Below are 11,779 nucleotides of genomic sequence, written 5' to 3'. Positions count from 1 at the left end.
ATTTATTTGTATTGATAGATTTTGCTTGCTTTTATTTGACTGTACTGTATTATTATTTTACTTTGTTGCTTATTGTTTTCTTTGAAATTTTTAAACCTTGAGTTGTCAATGATTTTTTTTGATTGTCCTACGAACAAACATTTGATATCTGTGGTCCCAGATTACGTGCTCGTTTTACACGTATGTGCCACAACACACCAGTGTGCGTGTGTGTGTAGCCTAACTAGCGTCTGTGCTTATTATTTGTTTTTTTTGTTTTTGTGTTTTTTTTTTGCAGTTGCACGCAGACTCCCCGCTCGCTAATCCCGCCCCTTTTGCCAATATTTCCCCCGGGCCTGGGATTACACGGGATTAGATTAGCGACAACATGACATGACAGCCTGCGCTCATTCATTCAAAATCCGCACGTGCGCGACACATTGACGCGCGCGCGCCTTGCTCCTCTCATCACATTTTTTTCTTTAATTAACCGTAATCAATAGTAGAAAGAAAGAAAGAAAGAAAGAAAGAAAGAAAATAAAATGAGCATTTTACACAGGTTTTTCTAAACCACAATTTGAAAAGCAATGTCTTATTTTCGTTGGTTTATTACTATTATCATTATCATTATTATTATGCTCGCATTAAAAGACGAGTACCATAAAATTATCTCCACGTGTGGTTACCGTTTGTGGAGTTTTGATTTGAGATTGTCATACAGAAGACGATATTGATTTATTTTATTTTTTCTTTACAATTCTAGTGTCGCCATCTCCTGGCCAGTATGAGAAATGCTCGCGGGGACAACTTCCGGCAATCCAAAAAGAAAAATACGTACAGTAGGTGGCGCGCTACATCAACGTAGCTCCTGCCTTGCTCCTCCCAAGAACCGTTTCTCGGCATACGATAATTCGCCCTCCTGAGCAGACGATGGCGCCAACCAGAAAAGACAACCGAAAGAAAACATATGGTTATTGACGAAGAAGAACATTTCCAAGGCGACGGAGGACGCAAACGTTTGGACTCTTCTGCTCGTTGGCTTCGTTTCCAAAAAAGCATCACGGAGGCTGTGGAAGGGATTAATGGCTCATTTATCTTAGCATGCGGGCTAACCAGCACCGGAGCGCAAACGTGGCGTCATCAATGAGCGACAGCAATGCGTTAATTTGGTGCTACTTAGCTTAGCAGATGTTCGCTTAACTGCCCGGGCGGCCGCCGACTGGATGTGGAGGCAAGTCGGCACAAGCGACGCTCTCGAGCGGGCTCAGGCGCTGCTGGCCGCCAAGAGGAACAAAAACCAAAACAACAACAACCGCCGAGCAGCGGCCGTCGTCAATGCGGTGAGGTTTTCCGTCCTGGGTTAAGGTTTCAAGACAACGTTCGGGTTTTAAACAAGACTTTTACAGTCGGATTGAAGTCAGCATAAGGTTTCAAATTCAGGTTTCAAGCCATGCTTGGGGTTGCACTACAGGGTTACGGTTTTAAATCAGGATTTAAAGATGGGGTTAGGGATTCAAATGAAGGTTAAGGTTTTGAGTTGGGATTTCAAATCTGGGTTAGGGTTTCAAACTAAGGGTTGGCGTCCCAAAATTAGGTTTACAAACCAAAAAATTGGGGTTGCAAATTAGGATGAGGGGTTCACATTATTTTTCAAAATGGAGGGTTAGGGTTTCAAGTTGTCGGTTAGGGTTTGCAGGTTTCTTATTGTGGGATCAATGAAGGCGACAACAAGGTTCGCTTTTGAATCCGTTTTCAAATGAGTGTTGAGTTTCAAAGTAGGTTTTTTTTTGGTTTTTTTTCATTTTTAGTCAAACCCGCGTTGGGGTCTCGCCCCCCAGGATGGCAAATGGCCGCCGGCTCCTCCCAGCGGGAGCGACGTCTCGTTGGACGCGGGCGACCTGTCCCCGCTCAGCTGCTCTCGGCGAGGACGAGATGTCGCGCCGCCTCGCTCGCCCTCGGAAGATGCACCAGTGGGAGGAGAAGAAGGAGGAGGAGGAAGCCGCTTCCTGAAGAAGCCAGCACCTCCGACATCGCCGGGGTCACATGACTCGAGGTGGGTGGGGCTAACTGCTCCAAAATGGCGGAATCAGTTCTTCAAATGGTTCCCCTCCTCCTCCCCTTGTTAGCTCATCTTGCTCGTTTTGTCGCAATGTCATTTGGACTTTTAAGATTCTTCTCTTTTTGCTTGGATTTGTGTCCAATGTCAAAACTTGTCTCCCTTGCACTTGTTTAGAGTGCCATCGTCGTCCAAGCGAGCGTTGGCGCTGAAGAGGCTGATCCGGATGGAGAATCGACTCTTTCGCTATCGGCGAGGACGCGAACCCGGCAACGCGACCGAAAGCACCACATCGGACCTGTCGTCGTCGTCGTCGTCGTTGGCCTCCCGGCCCCCAGGGGGAGCTCCCGCGCCCCCCTCGTCGCAGTCGGGCAGTCGGGGGACGGCGAAGAAGACGCGGGGGTTTGCAGAAGATCCTTGGGGGGGTTCGGGCTCCTCGCTCCAAAATAGTGTGGACAGTGACGAAGAAGAGGAGGTGATGAAGCTGGTGGGCGGGCACAACTCGAGCGGCTCGTCGTCCGGGAGCAGAGCGGGAACGGTACCGCTTCCTTCTTCTTTTCCGAACTTCTTCCCTCTTTGTTTGCTTCTTCCTTCTTTTTATTCATCTTTTCCATCCTTTCTTCTTTCATGTCCTTCCTTTTCCTTTCTTTCTTTTCATTCTTTTTTCTTTAAGAAGGAAAAGGAAGGATCTTTCTTCCTTCCTTCCATTTCCTTCTTCTTTTCTTTCCTTGTATTCCTTCTTCCTTCCTTATTCTTCTTTTCCTAACCGCTCGCTGTAGCACCTGATGCCATTTTGTCAGTCGGCCATTTTGACGTGTGATGTTGACCCCCGTCAGGTCAACGATCAAGTTGACCGTGTGAACATTCTTCTGAGTTGATCATCATTTTTGTTCCAAAGACATTTGTCGTGGAATGATGCGCATCCTGGATGGAAAAACCAATAACTTTTTTTTTTTTTTTTTTTTTAAATTCCCCTCCAGATGTCCAGCCGAGGAAGTCCGAGGCCGGCCTCCCGCCTGGCCCGCCCCTCCCGCCTGGCCCGCCCCCGCCCCGGAGACACGCCCTCCTCATCGCCCCCCAGCCGTGCGAGCCCCCTCCCATCCTTGGAGAGCCTCTTCTCCCCCCGCGCCTCCGACTCGTCCAGGTCGGCCCCGGAGAAGATTCTCTCGCTCGACCAACTTTTCCCGCTCGGATGGGACGCCAGCCGCGCGTCCTCGCAATGTGAGACGCACGCACGCACGCTCACACGCTAACGAAGGACACTTTGCAAAAAGAAAATTGCTTTTTCAACGTTTCAGCGGACTTTTGTGTGAACGTGAAGACGTTGGATGACGTTTGCTCCGCCCCCCTTGAAGACGCTGACGGCGGGACAGCGGCAGAAGAACAAACGCAGGTGTGTTTTGGCGCTCGGCTGTTAAAAGGCCGCTCACGTGTCGCTTACGTGTTTGTAGCGTGTCGCTCACGGCCTTGTCACGCATGCGCGCAGGTGCCGGACGATCGCGACGACGCCGTCTCAGGCCGCGAGGCCGACTACGAAAGTGACTTTGAGAGCGGCGGCGGGACGGAAACGGGTTGCCATGGCAACAGCGGCCAGGTGACTCACGCACGCATCCACTTTCGCCAACGCTCTCGCCCACTTGTGAACCCAAATGAACTGACATGCTCGTCATGTGACTGGGCAAAGGAAACCGTTTGTGCATGTTAGACATAATTGAACTCAAAAGTATATTTGTCTTCACGTTAATTTTGTTTTCATTTTATTTGAATGTTTTAATTTGTACGTTTTGTTTACATTTTATTGAAGTTAATTTTGCTAACAATTATTGGCCTGTTTTGTTTTACTTTTTATTATTTAATTTTATATATATATATGTATATATATATTATTTTAATTTTATTTAAGTTAATTTTGCTTACAATTATCGGCTTACTTATCGACATTGGCACGCTCTAAATGATTGATTGGTTTATTGGTATCTGTTGAAAATAGAATTATTGTGCATCCCTGCAAAAAAAAAAAAAGACCTTCTGAGAAAATGACTCCAACACACACACACACAAACACGCACACACGAGTGAGCCTCACATCCACTCGTGCACGTCTTCTCTCACGCAGGTGTCGGCGCACCTGCCGGGCGAAGAGGAAGCGGGCGGGTCGTCGGCGCTGGTGCGTGAGCATCGTTCATCCGAAGACGGGACGGAAGGCGAAGACGCGACGTCGTCGTCATCGTCGTCGTCGTCATCCCGCCGTCCAACAGGTGGCGCCGGATCTCTGGGCCGCGCGTCCTCGTCCTCGTCGTCGTCGTGGGCCGGCGAGCGTCTCAAAGACGCGGCGACGCAGACGGACGCGGACGCGTGGCGGGCGCCCGCGCCCTCGTTGGCGCTGACGGAGCAGCTGAAACGCCAGCTGGCCGTCACGCGACGCTTCGCGAGAAGCAGCCGCAGGAAGCGCGACGGCGTCGTCCGCAGCCTCGGACCGCCCGCGTACACGTACGTCACGCTGCAACAAACCATCGACGTAAGGAAACGCATCAACTCAACAACATCAGCACACGGATTTAGTTACGCTCTTCAACATGCAATCACAAATAAATAAATCAATAAATGAATGCTCACTCTCACCATTTTCATTCTTTTTCATGTCCAATTAGTAGCTTTAAAAACACATTTTGCAACTTGCTGTCGACTGAAAATGACATCACAATGTGTTCAGGTAACCAATCACAGCTCAGCTTGTAATTGTCACATGACCAAACCTAGAAAACAGGTGATTGGTTGCCTTGGGCCCTTGTGATGTCATTCTCAGTCGACAGCAAGTTGCAAAATGTGTTTTTAAAGCTACTAATTGTACGTGAAAAAATAATGAAAGTATCAAATTATTTATAGACAAAATATGAACTTTTTATTGCTATAATGGGCTAAATAAGTCAAGTATCCCTTTAACAAAATAAAAACAAAAATGCTTTTTCTAAAAAAAATGAAAACTGAAACTACATTTTATGTTTACAGAACTAACTAAAATTATAGCAAAATTGTCCATTTTAGTCTTTGGCAATTAATTGAATGTATGAGCCTCTGGGGATGATTTTTACATATGATTAAGTTAATTATTTATTTATTTATTTTTTATATTAACCCAAAAAAGTATATTTGAAAGTGACGTCATCGAGCAGCAGCCAATAGAAAAGCACCTTCAGATGACGACTAACCAAGAGTAAACTAAAACAAAACATTTATTAAATAACTAAAACTAATAAAAACATAACAGAAATAAATTAATTTTGAATTTAAACTAATTCAGCCTAAAACAAACAAAACTCAAAACAAAATAAATAACTTCAATGAAAATTTAAAAACTACAATAACGCTTGTTTTAAATTGTTTTATCAATAAAGTTGAGTTGAGAGAGAATTAACACCTAACAGGTACTCGTCAAATTTGGTGGGCAAAAAAAAAAAGTGAATAAAAAAAAAATGAAGCCTTTTTAATGAAGCGATTCATCATGAGTAATCAAAATTCTAAATTGTGATTAATTTGATTACAAAATTGTAATCGTTTGACAGCTCTAATTGACACTTAAAATGCATTTGCACAATTTCACTCGCTTATGATTCCACTCACACGTTTGTACTCACTCGCATCAATTCTTCTTTGCTGTCGCAGCTCATCAATGAGACAAAAGCGGCCCGAGTGCGTGACGCACGCACGTGACGCACGCACGTGACGCACGCACGGGACGCACGCACGGGACGCACGCACGGGACTGCTCGTCTTGGGCGACCAATCCTGAGAGGAGCATCAGCATCAGCATCATGCCGATTATGTTTGTGTTTTTTGATGAAGCATTTTGACAATAGAAGTCATCGACAACATTATCGTGAGCAATCGTCACGTCAAATGGAAAACGACCTAACGTGACCTTCAATTGTGACATTAAACAACCAAATCGATTTTGAGTCATTTCAAGTTATTTTGTCTGAGTGATCAAAACAGGAGGGCTAATTGACATAATCCCGCCCCCTTACAGTTTCTCCACCCACCAACGGGCAGCGAGGCAGGACGACAACCTGACACTTTCAACCGACATGTGTGATCATGTCAAAGCCGAAAAGGTAAGCAGAGCTGCAGCGTTGCCCCACAATCACATGGAGGAAAAAACGAGTGAGCGTCTGGTAAGCACCACCAAAATCAAATCATTTTGTTTATTACAAAAAAACGAGGGGATGAAGGCACAAATCACACAAGCAAGTTCCTCGCCGTATCAGTAGGGGTCGCTAAAGGGGTAATGAGGATGGCCGGCGTCGCGGGGGACCGACTTCCCATCCACCTGGAAAACAAAACGATCAATCAGCAGGTGGCGCCACTCAAAACGGCAACGACGAGCGCTGATGAAAGTCAGCCAAAACCAAAGCACGACATTCAAATCAACATTGCATCATCGAGGGAATCATAATAATAATAATAATAATAATTAAGACCACCGATCCATTTTGGCCACTTGCCGTCGACCAAAGATGACATCACACGTGGTCAGCTCGCCAACGTCACGTGACCAAACGCAGAAAACAGATTGGTCGTTACCCGAGCGACTGTGACATCATCGTTTGACGGCAAGTGTCAAAATGGCCGCCATTGGCGATGGATCCAAAATGGAAGATTAGAAGCGAGAAATATTTTTGGGTGGACGGACGTACTTGAATGGCGGGCAGGATGTAACGCCAATTTTTGTTCAGCGCCGTCAAGTTGCTCATCTCCTCCGTCGACAGCGTGAAGTCAAACACCTCACAAAAAAATAAAAAAAATAACAAAATTGACATCATCATCATCATATATAACGATAAAACTTAAATTAAAAAACAATTTAAAATAAAAACGAAAATGCTTTATAAAAAATAAAAACAAAAACTACATTTTATGTTTACAAAACTAATTATAGCATAAATGTCCTTCATTTTAGTCTCTTTGCTATTTTTGAAATATTGCGTAATACACCAAAAAAATTCATACTAACTAAAACTAAAACTAAGCATTTATAAAATAACAAACTAACTAACAAAATCAAAACTAAGCAAAATGAAAAATTCCAAAACTATAACAACGCTGGCGCATATTTGTATGTAAAAATACATCTGATATTTTTGTACTTCCCATTAAATATTTACATATTTTCCCCTCAAAAAGGATTTGAACTAATATTTCTATTATTATTTTTGTGTATGTTTTTCATCTAGTATTTATATTTTTCCTCATATTGTGTATTTCCAATAATATATATTTGCTGCATTATTTTTTTATTTTTTTCTAATGGTGTATTTTTTCAAGCATTTGTACACATTTTTTTTTTCCTAATATGCACCGCATATTTCTGTAATATTTGTGTATTTTTAATATAATTTGGATTGGCTATTTTTTGTGTGCTATTTGTCTTTTGTTTTTTTTCATAGCAGTCTGCTTGTAATTTGTATTTTTTTTCCTACTTGTAGCTGCATATTTTGCATCTTGTTGCTGCTGTACGTGTTTTTGTTGCGTGTGTGCGTACTTGCAGGTTTTGTCGGATGCGCGAGGGCGTGACGCTCTTGGGGACGGTGACGACGCCGCGCTGCGTCTGCCACCTGCACAGGAAGGGAAGCGCGCTTAGTGGGCGGGGCACACGTCGGCCAATGACAGAGCCAGGTGTGTGACGGGGAAAGGGCGGGGAAAATGTGGCCAAAATCAAAGGAAAATTAAAAGCAACAATTTAAATTGACTGGAATTAATTACATTCATTAAAATGAATAATAATAATAATAATAATACAATTATTAAATTATACATTAAAAAAATTATAATATATATATAAAATTCAAAAATATACATTAAATTCTAACAATTAAAAAATATTTTAATTAAATTTAAAAATGTACAAAATGAAAGGAAAAATTAAAATTTTGACTAATTAAATTCATTAAAATTAAATTATTAAATTAGAACTTTAGAAAATCATATATAAATATATCTAAATTAAAAAATGTAAAGTAAATAACTTAAAATATTTTTAATTAACGTTAAAATTTTAAAAACAAGAAATGATAGGAAAGGAAAATTTAAATTGACAAATTAATTCAAATGAATTAATAATAATAAATTATACATTTTAAAAATTCTAATCTATGTGTAATTAATTTAACACAATATATAAATTAAATTGTAAAAATAATTAAAAATCATTTTTTAATTAACTTTGAACATTTGAAACCATACAAAATGAAAGGAAAATAAAGGGCTCAAATCACAAATAGCACCCCCCCCCCCAATCTGGGTTTCTTTGGGTTTGTCCCCCCCACCATCACTTTTTTTTTGGCCACATTTTGTCCCCATTTTGACGCACGGCGGGCGAGCGCACGCTTGGCTTGGCTTGTGTTGTGTTGTGTTCCGACCTGAGGAGGATCTGCGCCGGCGATTTTTGGTATTTTTGCGCCAGGGCGGCGACGGCGGGCTCGTCCATCAGCGCGGGCTCGTCGGGGCGCTTCCAGGCGCGGTCGGGGGAGCCCAGCGGGCTGTAGGCCGTCATCAGCACGCCCAGCGAGCGGCAGTGCGCCAGCAGCTCCGTCTGCGCCAGGTACGGGTGGCTCTCCACCTGGACCCAACAACAACAACAACAACAACAACAACAAACGTCCATTTTGACTGGGCTGCCAGTAAATGAGTTTTCGAGTTTTTTTCCAATACAGTTTATGACTTCAACTGTTTGGTCATATTTTCACCAAATGTTCCTGTCGTTAGTTGAAAGCAAGCTTCTCTATGGTTAGATGTTAGCATGAAGCTAACATTTTGCTGCTTTTGCAAATGTCACAGTGAGTTTGCTCAACTGTTTGGGATTTTGCCACTTGACTGGGATACGGCAGTCGGTCGGTCGGTCGGTCGGTCGGTCGTCACCTGCAGCACGGCGGGCTTGACGCGGGCGGCGGCCACGACGTCGTCCAGCTGGCGCTTGTTGAAGTTGGAGAGGCCGATGTCGCGGACGAGCCCTTTGGCCACCAGCTGCTCCATGGCGCCCCACGTGGCCCGGTAGTCCACCACGTCGTACAGCAGCGAACCGTCGCCGCCGTCCCGAGGGAACGCGTCCTCACCGCGCCTGCAACAACAACAACAACCTCACAAACTGCGGAAAATATGGTTCCAATATTTCCACATTGCAATGTGCTTTCTTTTCATCAACAGTGGACAGTTTTAGGTTCCGTTTTTCCAGAACACAATTTCTTAATGTTTTGGAGAATATTTTTTCTGTTTCAGATTATTGTTTTTTTTTAAATAATTTTCCTTTTTTTTTTTGGGGGGGGGGGGGTAATTTTGGGGATATATTTTCTGTTTTTCTGAATATTTTTTTATTAATTTTACTTTCCTGTTTTCATAACTATTTAGAGATATTCTTTTTTCTATTTTACTGATTTTTTTTCTTTTCTGTTTTCTGAAATTTTCTTCCATTTTTGGGGGGATTTTTTTCTCTGGTGTTTTGATGAATAATTGGAGGGTGAGGGGTTAATAATCATCAAGTATCGAACTGCTTTGTGAACATTTTTTCCAGCTGCGTTGCGATTTGGCGTGTTTGCGTTCGTGCGACCGGAATGCGTAAGGCCAGTGGATGAGGAAGAGGTCGAGGTAGTCGAGCTGGAGGTCGCGCAGGGTTCGCACGAGCGCCGCTTCCACATCCTCGGGGTGATGTCGCGTGTTCCACAGTTTGGACGTGACGAACACGTCCTCCCGTCGCACGCCCTGACAAAACGCCACCGAGTCAGAATGCTTTTTTTTCTTCTTCTTCTTTCATCGGCGTGTGCGTGCGCGTCTCACGTGGGGCTGCGCGAAGACCTCGCCCAACGCTTGTCCGATTTCGGCCTCGTTGCCGTAGACGGCGGCGCAGTCGATGTGGCGGTAACCTGCCTCCAGGGCGCACTTCACCGCCGCTTTCACCTGACACAACAACAAACATCCCTCATTTAAAATTCATTTCATTACTATTAGAATTAGAATATATCATTATTGTGTAATTTAATATATAATATTATATATATTACACATTATAATATATAATATAATAAATTATATAAATTAGAAAATAACATTTTAGATATAATTTATTATTAATATAAAATTAGAACAATATATTAATTTTATTTATTATTAGAAAAATAAAATACATAAATAAAACAAATTAAACATAACAATTGTGGAAATGAAATAAAAAAAAATGTGAAACTCGACTTTCAACCTGAATCCAAGCCTTGAAGCGGAATTCTCACATGTCGGGTGTCCTCCTCACCTGTCCAGGTGAGCTCTTCCAGGTGCCGAGCCCAATGAGCGGCATCTTGCGGCCCGTGTGGAGGACGGCAAACTGGCTCATCTTTCCCGCCGCGCCGCAAAACGTCCTCCTCACATGGAAAACAACAACAAGCACATCATCATCATCATCATCATCATCATGAACCAACTATTGCGTGAGAAGAAATAAATAGAAATTTAAGAAATATGTATTTCCAACAATCCAACAAATCCAAAAGAAAATTGAAAGAATGTTGCCAAGCTATTCAGACTTCTGAAAATACGCCCGATGCCTGCTGCCTGCCAAAAATCAAATTAAATCAAGACGACTGGTCACATTCACGAGTAACATTCAGGAAAAGGAAAAGGAAGTGATGCTGACGTGCTTTTTTTTTTTTTTCCACTGTCAGCAGCTTTCCTACTTCTCACACGCATCAATTCCACAGTTTGTGGGCAAACAAAAGAAGAAGCTTCTTTTTTTCCTAACTAATTTGGACCAAAGACAAGAAAAGTGGAACAGAAAGAAAAATGAGATTTCTACAAGTTTTTTGTTTTGTTTTTTTTAATTCCCAATTCTGTGTCTTTTATCTAAGTATTTGTTTCCATATTAAACATTTTGTAAAATTTATGTATTTTTTTTATATATATATTTTTGAATCTCTCCTGGGAATTGAATTCCCTCACCAGTAAATTTCTGATCATCCTCCATGAAAGCAAATTGATTATCAATCTAAAACACTTGCAAAAACCAGGAAGTAGAAAGTGAATTCTAATTGATCTTTGTGCGTTTTTTTTATATCACGTTCTGTTATAGTAATTAAAGGATGGAAATAAAAAAAAAATAGGTGGAAAGCACTTAATTGCTCGTCATACCAAAGCTGCTAAAATACAAAAAAATAATAATAATAATCAAAACTAAATGTCCTGACAAGAATGCAATAAAAAGGCGACACGAGACAAAAACAGTTAAACGGCCCTCTTCATGCATCTATTAATTGATTGATTGATGAATCGATGGATGGCTGCAAACATCCGACAAGTAAAAAAAAAGAAGGACGGTGATGAAGATCGACAAGTTTGAGTGCCAAATTCCCGGCGCGGTAAAAAGCAAAACTGACTTGCGCTCGATTTTCCTTGCAGGAGGTCTTGTCGCTTGTTCCGCTGTCGCGTTTCGTCTCCAATCTTCAATCTCGGCTGGCTGAATTCTTCTTGTCTTTTCCGAAATTCCGCCTGCGGCGTTAAAAACAAACACAGCCAGTTATTTGGATAGCGCTTCCGGATGAAAAACCGCGTCAGCTCCGGTTTCGGCCTACCAAAATAAGAGTGAAATTTCAGTGGCAGATGAGCTGCCTGGAACATATTCAACACTAGAGGGAGGCAAACCGCTTGTTTACTTTCGGAACCTCAAAACGAAAGCTACAAATGTATCTACGGTTCTATTTCGTCCCT

At 42.5% G+C, this 11,779-nt stretch overlaps 2 protein-coding genes across 6 annotated transcripts; one reads left to right on the top strand and one right to left on the bottom strand.

Annotated features, from left to right (window-relative positions):
• The first annotated feature begins 734 nt into the window (after positions 1-734).
• On the top strand, positions 735-7,771 carry c10h19orf44 (chromosome 10 C19orf44 homolog). 4 transcript variants are annotated; one of them, XR_013285501.1, is made up of 9 exons: positions 735-1,319; positions 1,788-2,032; positions 2,213-2,573; positions 3,016-3,256; positions 3,334-3,428; positions 3,522-3,629; positions 4,152-4,553; positions 5,699-5,912; positions 6,063-7,771. XR_013285501.1 is itself a non-coding variant. In XM_077535355.1 (8 exons), the coding sequence occupies exons 1-8, from the start codon at positions 1,203-1,205 to the stop codon at positions 5,757-5,759; spliced, it is 1,602 nt and encodes a 533-aa protein (XP_077391481.1). In that variant the 5' UTR covers positions 735-1,202; the 3' UTR covers positions 5,760-5,985. The 4 variants fall into 4 exon arrangements, 3 of the variants coding, with proteins under 3 accessions (XP_077391481.1, XP_077391480.1, XP_077391482.1); XM_077535355.1 differs by lacking the exon at positions 6,063-7,771 and having other exon boundaries at positions 4,152-4,525; positions 5,699-5,985; XM_077535354.1 differs by lacking the exon at positions 6,063-7,771 and having other exon boundaries at positions 5,699-5,985.
• Positions 6,224-11,635, bottom strand: akr1a1b (aldo-keto reductase family 1, member A1b (aldehyde reductase)). 2 transcript variants are annotated; one of them, XM_077535363.1, is made up of 9 exons: positions 11,449-11,635; positions 10,332-10,437; positions 9,863-9,982; positions 9,636-9,787; positions 8,951-9,149; positions 8,452-8,651; positions 7,575-7,647; positions 6,730-6,816; positions 6,224-6,362 (listed from the first exon to the last, which is right to left on the bottom strand). In XM_077535363.1, the coding sequence occupies exons 2-9, from the start codon at positions 10,410-10,412 to the stop codon at positions 6,297-6,299; spliced, it is 978 nt and encodes a 325-aa protein (XP_077391489.1). In that variant the 5' UTR covers positions 10,413-10,437; positions 11,449-11,635; the 3' UTR covers positions 6,224-6,296. The 2 variants fall into 2 exon arrangements, with proteins under 2 accessions (XP_077391489.1, XP_077391488.1); XM_077535362.1 differs by having other exon boundaries at positions 10,332-10,440; positions 11,449-11,633.
• Positions 11,636-11,779: the final 144 nt, after the last annotated feature.

This window comes from Festucalex cinctus, chromosome 10 (assembly GCF_051991245.1).
Source record: "Festucalex cinctus isolate MCC-2025b chromosome 10, RoL_Fcin_1.0, whole genome shotgun sequence".
Classification (NCBI taxonomy): domain Eukaryota; kingdom Metazoa; phylum Chordata; class Actinopteri; order Syngnathiformes; family Syngnathidae; genus Festucalex; species Festucalex cinctus.
Note: the sequence above shows the minus strand (reverse complement) of the source record. Positions and strands in the feature narration are given on the sequence as shown.

Coding starts and splice junctions, on each gene's coding strand:
- c10h19orf44 (XM_077535354.1), top strand. CDS start 1,203: ATGTGGAGGCAAGTCGGCACAAGCGACGCTCTCGAGCGGGCTCAGGCG. Junction 2,033..2,212: donor CCGGGGTCACATGACTCGAG/GTGGGTGGGGCT, acceptor GCACTTGTTTAG/AGTGCCATCGTCGTCCAAGC. Junction 3,257..3,333: donor CAGCCGCGCGTCCTCGCAAT/GTGAGACGCACG, acceptor TCAACGTTTCAG/CGGACTTTTGTGTGAACGTG.
- akr1a1b (XM_077535363.1), bottom strand. CDS start 10,412: ATGAGCCAGTTTGCCGTCCTCCACACGGGCCGCAAGATGCCGCTCATT. Junction 9,983..10,331: donor GGAAGAGCTCACCTGGACAG/GTGAGGAGGACA, acceptor TTGTTGTGTCAG/GTGAAAGCGGCGGTGAAGTG. Junction 9,150..9,635: donor CACTGGCCTTACGCATTCCG/GTCGCACGAACG, acceptor TTGTTGTTGCAG/GCGCGGTGAGGACGCGTTCC.